At 39.0% G+C, this 13,364-nt stretch overlaps 1 protein-coding gene across 3 annotated transcripts in view; it reads right to left on the bottom strand.

Moving 5' to 3' along the window:
• The window catches only part of plekhg5a (pleckstrin homology domain containing, family G (with RhoGef domain) member 5a), a 65,032-nt gene that overhangs the window by 21,699 nt on the left and 29,969 nt on the right, over window positions 1–13,364 (bottom strand). For 2 of the 3 annotated variants that reach the window (XM_036559171.1, XM_036559172.1), the window contains 6 exons: window positions 12,485–12,626; window positions 9,185–9,284; window positions 8,275–8,335; window positions 8,010–8,101; window positions 7,124–7,260; window positions 5,781–5,938 (listed from right to left, as the gene is read on the bottom strand). In XM_036559171.1, coding sequence (XP_036415064.1) covers window positions 5,781–5,938; window positions 7,124–7,260; window positions 8,010–8,101; window positions 8,275–8,335; window positions 9,185–9,284; window positions 12,485–12,626 — 690 coding nt within the window. Of the gene's footprint in view, window positions 1–1,695; window positions 2,808–5,780; window positions 5,939–7,123; window positions 7,261–8,009; window positions 8,102–8,274; window positions 8,336–9,184; window positions 9,285–12,484; window positions 12,627–13,364 lie in introns of those variants that run through there. The other variant, XM_036559173.1, reaches the window with a different exon arrangement.

The raw sequence follows: 13,364 nt of genomic DNA, 5'->3' as shown, positions 1-13,364 counted from the left end.
CTGCCATCTCCATTTACCTTCGGCGTTCAAACACTTCATGGCCGAACAGAAAGTCATTCACTTAGAGCTAAGCAACACACGCCTATACTAAGTGAACTAATTAGGTCCTGTCACAATTTGCTTCATTGCCTGATTTGCATTTTAAAGAGAGGGGCTCTATCTGAAATCTAAAGCCAGTGATAAGAAAAGATCAGTAAGTTACTTCTTTTTATTACCGTGTCAAGGCCAAATTAGCAAGAACTATGAAGAGTCTACATTGAATTGACTGAGAAACTCTCATTACAAATTATTCCACCTCCACATTATTTTGAATGGTCTGCATTATAATCAGAGGGAAGTGTCCATGCCCATCAATGTCTTGGTAGATATATATTTTTGTCAAAAACTAAACACTTGAAAAGGAATGACAGTGGAACCATGAACTGAAGCCACATTTACATATTAACCTGTGTGCTGCTTAGTTCTATGTCATATGACTTCTGAATCATGAGACTTCCTCAGTTTTCTTTTATGTACACCTACAGGTCAATAATTGGAATTATGGGAACCAAATATGTAGTAAAGACAGATGTACAAAAATATGGACACCAATAATAGCCTGAGAAAGCTTCATGGTTTCTAAGTGCATCCATGAGTAGTTAAAGATTAATGTTTCACACAGCAATAATGTGCTCTTTATATGACAGTACAGTATGATAAGAGAGACTGCTTAAGTTTTGTTTTCTTACACCTGAAACCACATAACCAATGACTTAATCCTAAAACCTGTACTCAGACTCAAGGTCTGATGGACTGATACCGCACACATAACAATGAATGTTCCTGCCATCTACACTATAAAGTAATAATTATGCTTAAAGTTACCTAGAATAACACTAAGAGTTTATATGTTGGAATTTCCTTATTGATATATGAAAGTATTACAGTGGGAAAAACCTTTGCTTGCTTCAATGCTGTTTTTAAAATGCCCTCATCAACTTCGTCTCATAAATTAGCACCTGTGTGGTCTCTCATCAGCAAAGGAAGGAGGTGACAATGATGAACAGATTTTAAATAGGAATGCACTTGCACTTGGCCAAGTTAGTCTCAGTGAGCTAATTAGCTAACTAAGCAAATTTAGGTCTTTGCACTGCCCTGCATTTTTTGATGTTGCTAGTTGTGTAGCCCTTAGTTTGGTAACTAGCAAGCTAACAGTGTAAGTTACATTAGCAGTTAAATTGCTAAATTATGAGTTATGCTGTTAAAGCAAGGCTACATTGTTGGCAACTTGACCCCTCATCCCTCTAAGCAGTCATCGTCAAACTTGAAGTAATACAATAACCAAATTGACCTTAAAAGGTTTTGGTTTAAACATTCATCATCAGTTATTATGATCTTAATTCTACCTTACAAAAAAATAAATTTATTAGCACAATAAGAAGCTATAAGAATTGTATAGTGCTGTATAATACTGTTATAATAATCTATTATCTCTGTATAATAAAGTAAACAAAGTAAATAATAAAGTAAACTGTATAATAAACAGTAAACTATAGTAATTATTCCAATTTACTGTAAGATTCCGGTAGGAATCCTACAGAAATTCTCTTAGTATTACTATGGTTTTCTTTTCATAAAAATTATGATGCCTTTGATGATCATCCTAGGGACAGTACAGGAATTCCCCTTATCGGACATTTGGCAGGGCACGAGTACCTTGTTTCCTTGTTTAGTCTGTCCTGGTAGATCAGAAGGGCAGCTTGTAGGGGAGGGGGAGCCCACAGACACGGAGCTGATAGGAAGGGTCATCCCGGCCTCGAATCGCTGAACGCGGGCGGCCACCAGCCCCAGGGTCTGTGGCCTGTGGGTCTGTGACAAAGGGAACTCGCTCAGGGGGCTGTAGTAGGTTAGCATCCCCTCAGGCCTCTCCGGATGGGCTGCAACGCTGGGCACATGCCACGTCCTCTGACGGAAATTTGGCATTTCCACAACACCAAAAAGTGCTTTCGCATGTACAAAAACAAGAAATGGAGCAAATGGCTGAACTCCACAAATCAAGTTGTACTGGTTGCTATTTTCTTGGTCAACTATTTTTATTTGCTACACAACAGGACTGGACAGTGCAACAGGATCAAAGACGATTTGTTCTTCTTCAATCCTAACAGTTTACATCCATAGTCTGCACTGCTAAATTGCAAACCCAAACACTCTGAAACATTATCAAGGGTAACAACCGATTTCATTTCAGTCCCCAAAGCTCTTCGAAATGTGTTCCTTCTTTGGTGTTTGGGGCTCTCAATCCCATCGTATAGCAATCCGCCTCCAGCACTGTGTCCTTTGACCCCTGTCCCAGGGCTGGTGGGAGTGGTGAATAGCTTCTGGCGCTCCTCCAGCCCTCTCTGCCACTCAGGCCATCTGCTGCCAGGACGACACACGGCACCACTCCTGATTTTCTCACACTCTGGCACTGTGTCCTATCTCCCCCAGCCTGGCTGTGCACTCACCTTTCTGGCAGGTTACATAAGCCCTTCCGGGTACAGCACGGCACAGCAAACTTCTGACCTCCCTACCTCAGTGGCACAATGGACCAAAGCACTTACAAAACCCTTACAACACAAAAGCTAACAGCGGTACACTGTTACCACAGCAGAGCCAATCACACATATCAGTGATGGTTATTATCTCCCATAGCAGCAAAATGATCACAAATGAATGTAAACAGGCGTCTGCTGTAGTTTCTGTGAAAGCCTGACCTTCCGGGTAAGATTTTTCATGAACAGTTTACTGCAGCTTTCTGTAGTCTTCCACTGAACATGCTGACAAGGCACATAGTGCTTTTAGAGTGTGTCATGAGGAAGCAATAACACACCGGTTTTCGAACTTTGAACACCTGTGGAGAGCCCTATGTAAAACAGCCATGCTAAACAGCTTGATGGTGTTAAGCAGTGTGACATTATAACCTGACTAAGCTGGAACTTAGTAACTGTTCAAAATAAGGTGGGTGGTGGGCCAGGATAGGGATCAGATTTAATATTTGTTTGTCTGACAAGCTAATGTTCAATTTTACAGTGCCCTACAAGCTTTAGGAGTGATCTGAGAGTTTTTGAGAATATCTTTTTAATAACCACTATAGCTTCAGTCCAGAGGATGAACCCACATGTTCTCTGTTACAGTCTTTGTTCTACCATATCCTGCAAATGAATGTTTCCAGTTTGAGTTTAATTTCCTAAGAAGGAATGTGTTCATGTGAACGCTGAGTAACAGGTAGGATTTCCATGTTCACATTTTTAAACAATCCAAACCCAAAAACATTTCTTGTTAAGGTTTTACATATGCGACTCTAAAAATCTCATACATTATAACGTGCTGGAGCATTTGTTTTGTAGATAGGAGTCACATCATTCATGGAAAATGACTCACAGTTCTTGAACTCGTCAGGTAAACAAAATAATTAGATGCTAATAATTAGAGCAGGTGTGTCCAATCTTATCCGCAAAGGGCCAGTATTACTGCAGGTTTTCATTCCAACAAAGCAGAAGCACGCATGATCAGTTGTTCAAGACTGAGACTAACTGTTTACACGAGTGGAATCAGGTGTGGCCCTGCTTCTTTGGACTAAAAACTAGCAGCCACTCCAGCCCTTTGCAGATAAGATTGGACATCCCTGCTTTACAGCACAGAGGTTTAAGGTCATGAGCAAGGAAGGTCATCTCTCAGGGTCTCCTGTACTGGCTTCAGCCAAACATTCTTGGGTTGGATATTTTGGGGTACACTGCACATATAACCCAGAGACCAGGACCATAGACCTGTGTAATTTACGATATACTGGAGAGCGTAATGATTTCATACAACCTGAAAATCACTACAACTTCATATGATGCACAAAAGTAGAGCTGGGCGATATGGCCAAAAACGTTATCACGATAAACAAAATTCATATCGTTCGATATCGATACATATTGCGATAAATGTCAAATCATTATTTCTTTCACATTTGAAGACTGATTTTGCTCCTGGGTGGTTAACTGTGGTTTTAAACTATCATTTATGGTCGGATCATGACAACCACTCACCAAACAGTGGAACATTTCACAAATCTGTCTTGGGACAGTGGGAGAAAGTTTCTGAGCTGTTTTTATCAGCTGGAAAAGCACTTCTGCAATTTTTGTAATAGTCATAATTTAAGAAAGAAAACAGATTATTTTTAGCTGTCTGGTGACGAGCGCTCGGCTATCCCGTTGCTAAATGCTAAACAAGTGGCCAACAACAGTGCTAAACTCTTTAGTTTCTCAACAACGTCAACTTGGTTCGGTAGGTCACTGCTGTCACTCCTACCACATCCATGTCAGAGCATATCACAGTATTCAGACACCAGCTAGCGACGACTGGATTTCTCTATGCTATCGCAGTAGTTTAAAGGGTGAACCGCAATATATCTGACATTCGCTGTGTAAAAGCATTATCTGCAGTGTGAATCTCTCGCACCAGTCAAACAGAGTCCTCCTTTTAGGGATGTTTAAACTGAAAGCGGTGATTTTGTGTCTTGTTTGCTCTACTGTATCATCAATTCACTGTGTTGTGCCGGGGTGCCGGAGCGCTGCTTCAAGTTAGCTAGCAGCTAAAAACAGCTAGCCTGGAAAGCTAACCTAGCGCTCTCCCGCTTCCCAATGCCTCACAGCTTCCTCAGTTTACTTTCGTTTAAATCAGGGCTGTAACTCACATTAACCCACTTCTTTCTTTCACTTTCGTTGCTCGAGAGTGCACTAATACTAAAATATGACGGTTTGGCGCTGTAACACGGCGCTGCAGACGTGACTTAACACCGCTAAAGTTGTTAGGATGCATGGAAAGAGGTGAGTTCACCATAGGACAGTACAGTTACGTCACTGATCTCGTCACTCACACTCGGTCACAGGAGAACAACTCGCCGGTCGCTCCACTCAAACAGGGAATGTATAACTCCGCGTTTCAGATGTTGCTAAAGTATATTTGGCGACCCTTTTTTACTCGTGGCCTCCTCCCTCTCTAATCAAGTCGAAAAACTGGGAAGTGCGCCCTCTCCTCACGACAGCAGAGTAGTGTCGCTTTCCTTGCAGTAGAAAACGCCACCGGGGCTTTCGCTAAAACGTGGAAGTGTGAGAATGGTGTATTATATCGAAAATTTATCGAACCTGTCTTATCGCTCTATCAAGGAAAAGTTATATTGCGATACTTATCGTTATCGTTTTATCGCCCAGCCCTACACAAAAGATAGCAAAATGTTTTACTATATAGTACCAAAATTTTTCTTTTAATTGTAACGCTTTTTGGTTCCGCAGGTTCTCCATCAGGCTGAAAAACCTTTGAACCATGCAAAAAAGAAACATAAGCATTAATGGCTCAGTTATAACCATTGCCTTTGCTAAAGAACTCTGAAGAAGACATGTTTTGAGGATATATACAAATAAGACTACAGCAAACAGTGACCTCCTCCATTCATTCTGATGGTCTCTGCTTGGCAGTGATTATTTCCATGAAAGTTCCTGCTCAAGTTCCTGGCAAATATGATGGTAAGGGGACACAAGCAGTGAAATTCAATGAGAGCCATGTATATTCACTGATTTTTTTAGGTTGCTGATGATGAAGCATTTGGGAAGTTGCGTGCATGCTGCAGAGTCCTGGAATATTAAAAATACCACAAACAACACATTTGTCCTGAGGGTTTCCAGTGCTAGCTTTGCTGCATAAAAGCTGGCCCTCTGGGAGAGGATGGAGGACTAAAAAGGAGGAAGATAGAAAAAGAAAGGGAAAAAGAAACTTACCAAACTTACAAGCAGATCCGCTGCCTCTCGTCGTCCCAGGGAGCAATGCTCCACACGGTCAGTGGAGGCACTGTGACTGCTTGGCCTCAGGATGGGAAGACTGAGAGATCGAGGGTCCTTCACCCCCCTCTCCACCCTCAGCTCCTCTCCCGGACGCGCTGAACACACATAAGAGCACACACAGCAATACACTTAATGCTGTCTTTCTTGTATGGTTTTCATCATAAGTCCTTGGTGGACCCCAATTAGTTAAAATACCTTTATCAGACTTTTTTGTAGCATGGCTGTAATTATTAATCATCATTATCATTATAAAATTTGACTACCCAGTTGAAAAATTCCATTAAGCACCTGCAAGTGGCAAGTGTGTGTGTGTGTCAATACGACAATTGTCTGCAAATTTTAGTGCACATTTTCTATTTTCCTACATTACTTATATTAGAAAAAATACAACATAAAATATTAAAAAAATATATATTATGTTTTTTTCCTCTTTCTTTTATATTCAATGTAGCAAACAATCGTTCATTAAAAATGTACAGAACTGAGGATGTGTAAATGTCTATTCACTTAGAAAATCATGAAAACATGTAAATATATACAGTACTGCGCAAAAGTCAAAGACCATACTTTTATTTGTTCAAATGCCAGTGAAAATGGCAATTAGGTACTAATTATGACATTTTTTTTGTGTCAGGAAAAAAACAGAAAAATGGGAATCCTAATAATTGTGCAATACCTGGTAAATCACTAATCACTAAATCACTACATTTCAGATCTTTGGACGGAACAGAAGGCAGTATTTATGCCTCTGAAGCAATGAAAGACTCTTTGAACCTTGTCTACAAACATGTGTCAAGCAAGGTGGAGCATCAGTGATTTGTTTTTGATTGAAAGGATAATGAATGCTGATAAGCACAAATAAATTTTAATGCATCATGCAATACCCTCTGAAAAAACCTAGATTGGGAAGAAATTCATTCTACAGCAAGGCCACAAGTGCACTGCTGAGATCGAAATATACTTATTAAACAAAGAAGCTGCTTGTGTTCTCAAGATAATGTACTGGCCATCCCAGAGCACAGTACTCAACATCAATAGATGTGTTTTAATTACTTGGATTGTGAGAGGCAGAGACATTACATTTAGTTGAGGCTTCTGTGTAAGTTCAAATAAATTTAATATGAACGCATATAGAACAAGAGAGTGTTTTTTGGGGGGTGGTGCTAAAAAAGTTCTTCATTTCCATATGCTAACTGCAGAAACATTTTTTAGAGTTTTGAGTTAGACGTCATCATCAGTGTTCTTTAGACGTGTTACAAAGAAACTGGATGCTCTTTCACCTCGTACTCGGAGGTAGTGGCCCCCAAAGCGGTAGGCCTCGAAGCCCAGTGAGAGAGGAGTGTTCGACTGGTCCAGAAACAGATTGACACGAGACAGTTCAATCCCCTTCCTCTCAAATACTGTGCCCAGAACCTCCCTGTAACATACAGCACAACAGGCATTAGTCACACTATTTGTACTGGATCTCAGTGTCAGGTGAATCTGTACTGTTAAGCTAATGACAATTCATGTTAAAATGTAATAAAACAAATATAGAAGTGATCTAATGTCAAAACGTTTTAACATCAGCTACCTTCAATGAAACTTTTGTGATGAATAAAGCAATAGTAATGGAATTCAACTGATTTTTCTCACTTTCTTTGTTTAACTCTTAACTAAATAGTTACCTAACAGAAAGCTATTAAGGTTTTGGCCTAAAACCTATTTGTTTAATAAAGATATTCATGTTAAAGATGTACATGCAGAGTGCTGTAAGGCGTAAGTTTTTTTTTTGTAGATTTACTGCTATTTTGCCATTATGAACACTACATATAAAACATCTATCATTTGCCTTGTAGACATCGCAAACCCTGGTTCCTATTACGACTACCGTATAAAAAAAATCAGAATCAGTAGGTTTCTCTACGATGCACTACTTCACAACAAAGCACTGCAAATGACTGTTTGCATCTCAGCGACTGAATTATGCAAAAATGTAGAAAAATTGGTGGAATGCCCATTTAACATGCATTATAGTGAAATTTTTTTTGGCTTCCCTTTACAAGCTACCATTCAGAGATATGAAGTCTTCTTATGAATGTGACGATTTACACAGCTATAAATTGACATCACATATTGATGACACATTGTTACCAACATTAAGCCTGTTGAATTCTCTAGAATCACCTTAATGTCTTCTTTTTTACTGCTGGCACTATTTCCATGCCTGTGTCCATGTTTAAGTCAAACTTTAAAGTGAAGCACTCTTTACTGGGGTCCTGCAGAGGGCGACAAAGAGAGCAAAGTTACAGTTTCATTTCTGGGGCAACAGATTTGCCATCTTTGAGAGGCAGATAAAGATACTCAGTGGTGAAATGTTTGCCCTTAAAATGTCAGCCTAAAATGTCTGTGTTTTCCTTACTTGACATAAATTAAAATGTTCTTTACTCACATCTGTGTATCGCCTTCTTGCTTTCTTCTTCACTAGTTTTATAGGGCCACTCTTGCGATCCCTAGAGAACACAAACACACACAGTATTAACTTGATGAGCAAAAGGTTTCTTGCATTCTGCCAAGCCATATTTGCAATTGATATAGAAGACCATGACTTTTATTCATTTATTAAAATTCTGTCAACAGCTTATACACAATCAGTCTCCAGCTGATAAAGAATTCTCAGTATAGTCTAATTTCAGAACACAAATGTTATAAACCAGAAGTTCATTCATGATTGGTCTTAGCATTGATTTATTGGACACTTCTAGCTTATTTTGATTCAGTTTCTTTGCTAATTTGGAGTTTTCATACAAAATGTTTTTAGTCCAGGATTAGGTTTCAGACCACACCTAGAAAACAGACCCTCGGGCTTTCGCTTTCCATTTCCCAGAAATGCTTTAGTTCAACTGTTAATGGAATGGTTAACCAAAAATTAAATACAAGTACACAATTACTATACATGGTAAATCAAGGAAGACACATTTGTTTTCTGATGTTTGTTTCCTTAGTTTTGCAATGGAGCTGAAAGACTAACATAACAGAAGTTCTATGTCAAGATCTTGGGAGACAGACTTCTATTACTTGTGGAATATTAGCCTTGTAGCGCCAGCGCAATACTAAAGAAGCACACTGCTGACAACAAACATGTCTTCACTGATTGCCTATGTTTAAGATAAGGGGGAAATGGTGTAAATTTGATTTTCCCTGTGAACCATTACTTAAAGAGGAAAAGGCAATTAAACCCTGAAAGGCTCTCATATGACGCCACTGGAAAGTATTGGGACATCCTCTTTCATTACACCAGTAAAGCCCCTAAGAGTGCTAAATGGATGGCAGGATGGAGAAATTAATAAAAAAGAACTGACCCCAAATCGCAGCCCCCTTCTTCCGCCTCCTCCAGGTCAGAGGGGGGGCCAGTGCGAGGGGGACAGGAGCGAGTGGACACGTTGCGGGCCAGGATGGAACCTACCGTTGGGACAGGAAAATAGACAAAACTAACATCCTTCCAGTGACTGCTCTAATCTAACTTTATCCACACATACCTCATACTGGTGGTAAATTAGGTAAAAACGTCATTTTTATGACTTTTGAACCTTTAGTTTCTATGAACATATCGCTGTTATCAGAAGAAAACCTTGTATCTCCACAATGACAACTTTACAGGAGAAGGAAAAAAAAAGGCTTTACTTTTAATGTAAGTCAATGGAACCAGACTTTTTTCCAAGTCGATGAAATTTACACACAATGTAAAAAGCAACAGGCATTTTCAAATTATGTGAAAAACTGAAAAATGGAGATACAAGGTTTCTTCCAACAGCAGCGATATGCAGATAAATGTCAAATAATACTCAAAATCAAATAACATAAAGTAGGCAAAAATATTACAACCACATTTCCAAAAAAGTTGGGACGCTGTGCAAAAGGTAAATAAAAACAAAATGCAATGATGTGCAAATCATTTAAACCTTATATTTGATTGAAAATAGTACAAAGACAACATCAAATGTTGAAACTGAAAAATTGTACTGTGTTTTGAAAAATATTTGAATTTGAATTTGATGCTACGTTCCAAAAAAGTTGGGATGGGGGCAACAAAAGGCTGGTAAAGTTGCACGCGGCTCTGCATTAAAAACAGACATGATTCTGTAGAGGAAATCACTGCATGGGCTCAGGAACACTCCTGAAAACCACTGTCTGTGAAAACAATTTGTCGCTGCATCCACAAATGCAAGTTAAAACTCTAAAACACAAAGAAGAAACCATATATAAACAGGATCCAGGAATGCTGCCACCTACTCTGGGCCCAAGCTCATTTAAAATGGACTGGAGGGGAAGTGGAAAAGTGTCCTGTGGTCCGACAAATCAACATTTGAAATTCTTTTTGGAAGTCTTGGACACTGTGTCTTCCTGGCTAAAGACCACTCAGCTTGTTATCAGTCTACAGTTCAAAAGCCAGTAATCATGATTGTATAGGGGTGAATTAGTGCACATGGTATGGGTGACGTGCACATCTGTGAAAGCACCATTAACGCTGAACGATAGATACATGTTTTGGCAACATATGCTGCCATCCAGATAACGTCTTTTTCAGGGAAGACCTTGATTATTTCAGCACCACAATGCCAAACCACATTCTGCATGTACTACCACAGCATTGCTCCGTATTAAAAGAGTCACCACTGAATCTGGAGGGTTATGAAATGAAAAATACAATAAATGAGCCCCTGAACTGTTGAGCAGCTGAAATTCTATATCAAACCAGAATGGGAAAACATTTTATTTTCAAAACTACAGCAAATGGTCTCCTCAGTTCCCAAACGCTTACAGAGTTTTGTTAAAAGAAGAGGTGATGAAACACAGTGATAAACATGCCCCCGTTCCAACTTTTTTGGAACGTGTTGCTGGCATCAAATTAAAAATTGGCACATAATTTTCAAAAAACAATAAAATTTCTCAGTGTCAACATTTGATATGTTGTCTTTGTAGTATTTTCCTTTAAAAATATGGTTTACATGATTTGCATATCATTGCATCCTATTTTTATTTACATTCTGCACAGTGTCTCAACTTTTTTGGAAATGGGGTTATAATAAGCAAAACAATGTTCTTGTTAAAAAAATGAGGGATAATCAATTATATCACCCACAAACACATGTAGTGTGAAGCTTGGAGGTACTTTCTAAGTTATCGTTAGCTTACATGTTTTTTTAACTTATGTACCTGATTTAACGAAAATCTTTTATGAAATCACACACTAAATAATACAATTCTGAGCAACTCAAAATTTTTTGAAAACTATTTCACTCCTCATTGTGAAAGTTGTCACTAAAAACATGCATTCATAAGCTCCTACTGGTGTTGGTTCACTGCTGTTTCTTCTCTTTAAATGGCATAAAATCGACATACAGGGAAGCAGAGGGAGGGGTGCTCAGGGAGATTTCAGGATTGTTAACTTATTAAAAAATCAGAACTTTAAAATAATATGTGAGAATATACAATAAGCCGAATCACTTCCCTATGCAACTGTTGGCTGCTTTGGGGCATGTTCTGCAGGCAGAGCTATAGGCTAGTTTTGTGCCACAAAATTATGCATTAAAAATATATATCATATACCGTAATAATATTTTTTAATCAACATTTTTATCTCCCACTCAATTCTTTTATGAGTTAAATCTATGGATGTGATACAATCAGTTACCACGCCACATATCAACAATCTGGTTGGACACCGCTCAACTCCAGAATGAAAGAGCATGTCTAGAATGAAAGCAGAGAGAACAGGACAGGGCCCAGTGATTTTATGTGTCTGTTATATGTGCATTTTGTTGTCTCTCGCCACCTTCTATGTAAATTATCACATTTTTTTTAAAGGCAAATGATTTTGCATGATGTCACTGTTAATGTTGTGTATATGATGCTTACAATTTTAGTGGCCCTAATTTAAAAAAACCCTCCTGCATCCCTGGAGACTCGCATGCTAAGAGTTTCCCTTGCCACATGTGCACGAGTTAATGAGTGAGTCCCAAAGCCATCCATATGTTTTACATATTGAAAAAAACAAGATGTTTACTGATGTTATAGTGGAGGTGCTCTCTAATTAAGGTGTAGATGCCTATGTGAAACAATGAAGTATTATTTTTTCATAATTCTACCACTTGAGCTATATAGACAATGCTTAGATTTTTCCTGCAGAAACAGTAAAAATGTACAGCTCATTAATGCCCCCTTAATAATCCATCATATAAACATTAAAAAGAAAGAAAATATTCAATACCTTACATGAACTTATTATTTTATATTATTTAGAAAACTGTTTAACATGAAATTAGTCCTCTCTAAGGTTCTGCTCTCTTTCTAGGTCAGTCCTCTTTCCCAACATCATTAATTGTCAATCATCGCCGATATCTGATTACATCAACCCTTGGCTGGGCCTACTGGTATCAGTGACAAAATTTTCATAGCAGTTAGGCCCTACGTGCATCAGGAAACTTTCTGGTTGTAATGGACCAGCCAATGGGTTTTATGTTTTAAAGGGCATCTGATGAAAGTCTTTGACCAAACCATGGAGTATGTGACTGTCAAAAATGTAATCAATTAAGAAACTAAAGTTTAATCATTTTTACTGATGGGCATGGAAGTCTTAAAATTCTCTTATTGTCTCATACCTTGAGGTTGCAGGTCAAAGCGTGGATGCCTATCAAAGTGCATGTTGCCACCAGCAACTGGGTGGCAGCGGGAGTCACATGACTCACAGAGGTGCAGTGGGCTGTTGTCCCTTAATTCCTGACACAGAGAATGGTGACACACCTGAGAGAGACACGGACAAGTCTTAGTACATAAATTTAATACACATATACCTTTGAAATATAACTAGGGATAGGACTGTTACTGGTTTCAGTGACATACCAGCCAAATCCAGCACAAAATCCAATAACAATTCTACCAAATTTTATTAATTCTGATAATGGTGTATAATAATTTCAGTCAAGTGACTCTTATTAGTCCCACAATGGGGAAATTTCACCTCTGCATTTTAACACATCCGTGCAGTGAAACATCACATACGCACAAGTGAATACACAAAAGCTAGGGGGCAGTGAGCACACTTGCCCGGAGCGGTGGGCAGCCCTATCCACGGCACCTGGGGAGCATTTGGCGTTTGGGTGCCTTGGTCAAAGGCGCTTCAGTCACATTAATGTCTGCTCAGGGGATCGAACCAGTGACCTTCCAGTCACGAGGCTGGCTCATTAACCTCCAGCCCACAGCTGCCCCCAGCACTACACCCCAGATGGGACTTCATACTGTACTTCATACTGTTTCATACAGTATAGCTGCAAACTGTAATTGACTGAAAACCATTATAATTTTGATCACTGATATCTTGGCAGGAAATTTTCATACATCACTGACAAAGTTTGCATAGTGTCTTACTGAGTGCAACGGCTCACTAGCTTTACGATTTTACACATCAACAGTATGGAGAAACTAGGTCTATTTTTATGACATTATACTACATGTTTTGTTGCTAGAAGTACTTCAGACATA

The sequence above is a fragment of the Colossoma macropomum genome, unplaced genomic scaffold (genome assembly GCF_904425465.1).
Source record: "Colossoma macropomum unplaced genomic scaffold, Colossoma_macropomum, whole genome shotgun sequence".
NCBI lineage: Eukaryota > Metazoa > Chordata > Actinopteri > Characiformes > Serrasalmidae > Colossoma > Colossoma macropomum.
This window is presented reverse-complemented; position numbering and strand designations above follow the sequence as displayed.